Source organism: Frankliniella occidentalis, unplaced genomic scaffold (genome assembly GCF_000697945.3).
Source record: "Frankliniella occidentalis isolate FOCC.00 unplaced genomic scaffold, Focc_3.1 Scaffold206, whole genome shotgun sequence".
NCBI lineage: Eukaryota > Metazoa > Arthropoda > Insecta > Thysanoptera > Thripidae > Frankliniella > Frankliniella occidentalis.
In genome coordinates this window covers 109612-111443 of record NW_026267332.1, presented here as the reverse complement: position 1 = coordinate 111443, position 1832 = coordinate 109612, and the positions used below count along the sequence as shown (strand labels likewise).

The following is a 1832-nucleotide window of genomic DNA, read 5'->3' as shown; positions in this document are numbered from 1 at the left end:
TTATATTTCAAAAAATTTCTGATTGTTTTGGAAAATTATTAAATTTTTTCAGAAACATTTTCGGACTAGAAAAATCTGTAGACTAGGGACAGGGCTCTCTACCTGATGGACAGGTTCTCCAGAAGCCCGCCGTGCTTCTCCAGCTGGTTCTTGAGGGCCTCGTAGGTGATGGCGCCCCGGCCGCCGGGGTCCGCGTCCTCGAACAGCGCCATGGTGAGGTCGGCCACCTGCTCCTCGGAGAACTGCATCCCGTTCTCCTCCATGCAGGCCCGCATCACGTGCTGAAGCTCGCTGGGCTGGATCAGTCCGTCACCTGCAGGGGGAGCGTACCAGGCCAGTGGTAATCACTCGAGACTTTTAACGATTTTTTTAAAAAAGGCACTACGCAACAAAACGCAACTTTGACGATCTCTCTGCATGTTATCGCCTTATGATGATAAACGCGGTGGATTCACTCGGCGACCCGGCGGTCGTACAATACGCTTTGCTGTGGCGCACCATGACCGTCTTGTTGGCGAACCAGTTCGGCTGCATGTCATTTGCGATTAATATTATTATTATCGCTATATTACTACACCACTAGCAAGGGCCGGGCGTCCGCTCGGCGCCCGCTCGGCGTCCGCATACAAATGTTTAGCATACTAATGTCACGCGCTCGCGCGCGTACGTCTCGATATAACTGTCCACTTGGAGCGGCTCCAGTAGTGCTGCATTCTAATCCCTCACCGGGGCGACGCGCCCCAAAGCCCCGCGCTGTCGCGCCGCTGACTGAGCTGCTGGCGTCGTTCACCCGGCGCCACGGCCCCCCTCCCGCGTGCTACTCACCGTCGATGTCGTACACTTTGAACAGGAACTTGATCTTGTCGTCGGGTGATTTTCCGGAAAACTGGTGCATCGCGTCCAGGAACTCGGGCAACGAGATAGACCTCGAGTTGTCATTGTCGAATATTTGGAACACCCGCTCGGTGAAGAACGGCTGGAACATGACGAAAACACAAGAAGTTAGGAAACTGCATCCTACTTCGCCCTCACGACTGATAGGTAATTAAACTAAATGTCTTTCCAAACGTGTGTAATAAACCCAATTTACTGAAGTGATAAAATAATTCCGTCCTGGCCCTGGGGTATTGTACACTGCTGCTCAAAATTAGCGGCGCACTTTTTTGAGCCGGCGTATTTTCTAAGTGTTTTGAGGTAGAATGTCGAGATTTGGCCTGTAGACGTCTCATTGGTTCGTCTTGGACCCCACGAAGTGCGCATCCCTTGCGCCACCCCATACGGCCTGTGCAGCCCCTAGAGTGAAGAGGGGTAGAAAATTCGACCTAGAAGGTTCCGAATTTGTCACTTTAAATGATCGGAAAGTCGAAATTTTTAGTGTACCGACTCAAATTTGTGTCTTCTTTCGAACGGCGCTAGCGAAATCGCGGTCGTTCAAACCCACCCCCATGAAGGGGTGAGTTTTGAGGATGGTCAAAACTACCGTGATATCCTCCGGGGACACCCCCTGTACACGGAACATGTGTTTTTTTTTCGAATTGGACAAACCCCGGCCAAACCACCCCCGCGAACGTGCAACCCCTTTTCGAATATCGGCCATTTTGGAACCTAAGGGTTGAAGTTTTGGCATGCAACTTTCAGGAATGATTCCTTTTGCCATTTGGAACATATCCATGTCGAGAAACCTGGTGTCAACATCTTCAACCCCTTCCCAGGGGGTAGCTACCCCCGAGTGACCGTGCACCCCTTTGGGTGGCGATGGAGAGTCGGGTCTATGCGGATCTGTTTAAGAACACCCCAAGGAAGCTTCCCTCAAATTTTCATGTCGATCGGAC

The 1832-nt window shown here is 51.5% G+C and overlaps 1 protein-coding gene across 1 annotated transcript in view; it reads right to left on the bottom strand.

Annotated features, from left to right (window-relative positions):
* Positions 1 to 985, bottom strand: part of LOC113215000 (NADPH oxidase 5-like) — a 19871-nt gene extending 18886 nt beyond the window's left edge. The window contains exons 1-2 of the mRNA XM_052272453.1: positions 826 to 985; positions 103 to 313 (exon numbers count right to left, since the gene is read on the bottom strand). Of these exons, the coding sequence (XP_052128413.1) occupies positions 103 to 313; positions 826 to 985 (371 nt within the window). The remainder of the gene's footprint in view (positions 1 to 102; positions 314 to 825) is intronic.
* Positions 986 to 1832: the final 847 nt, after the last annotated feature.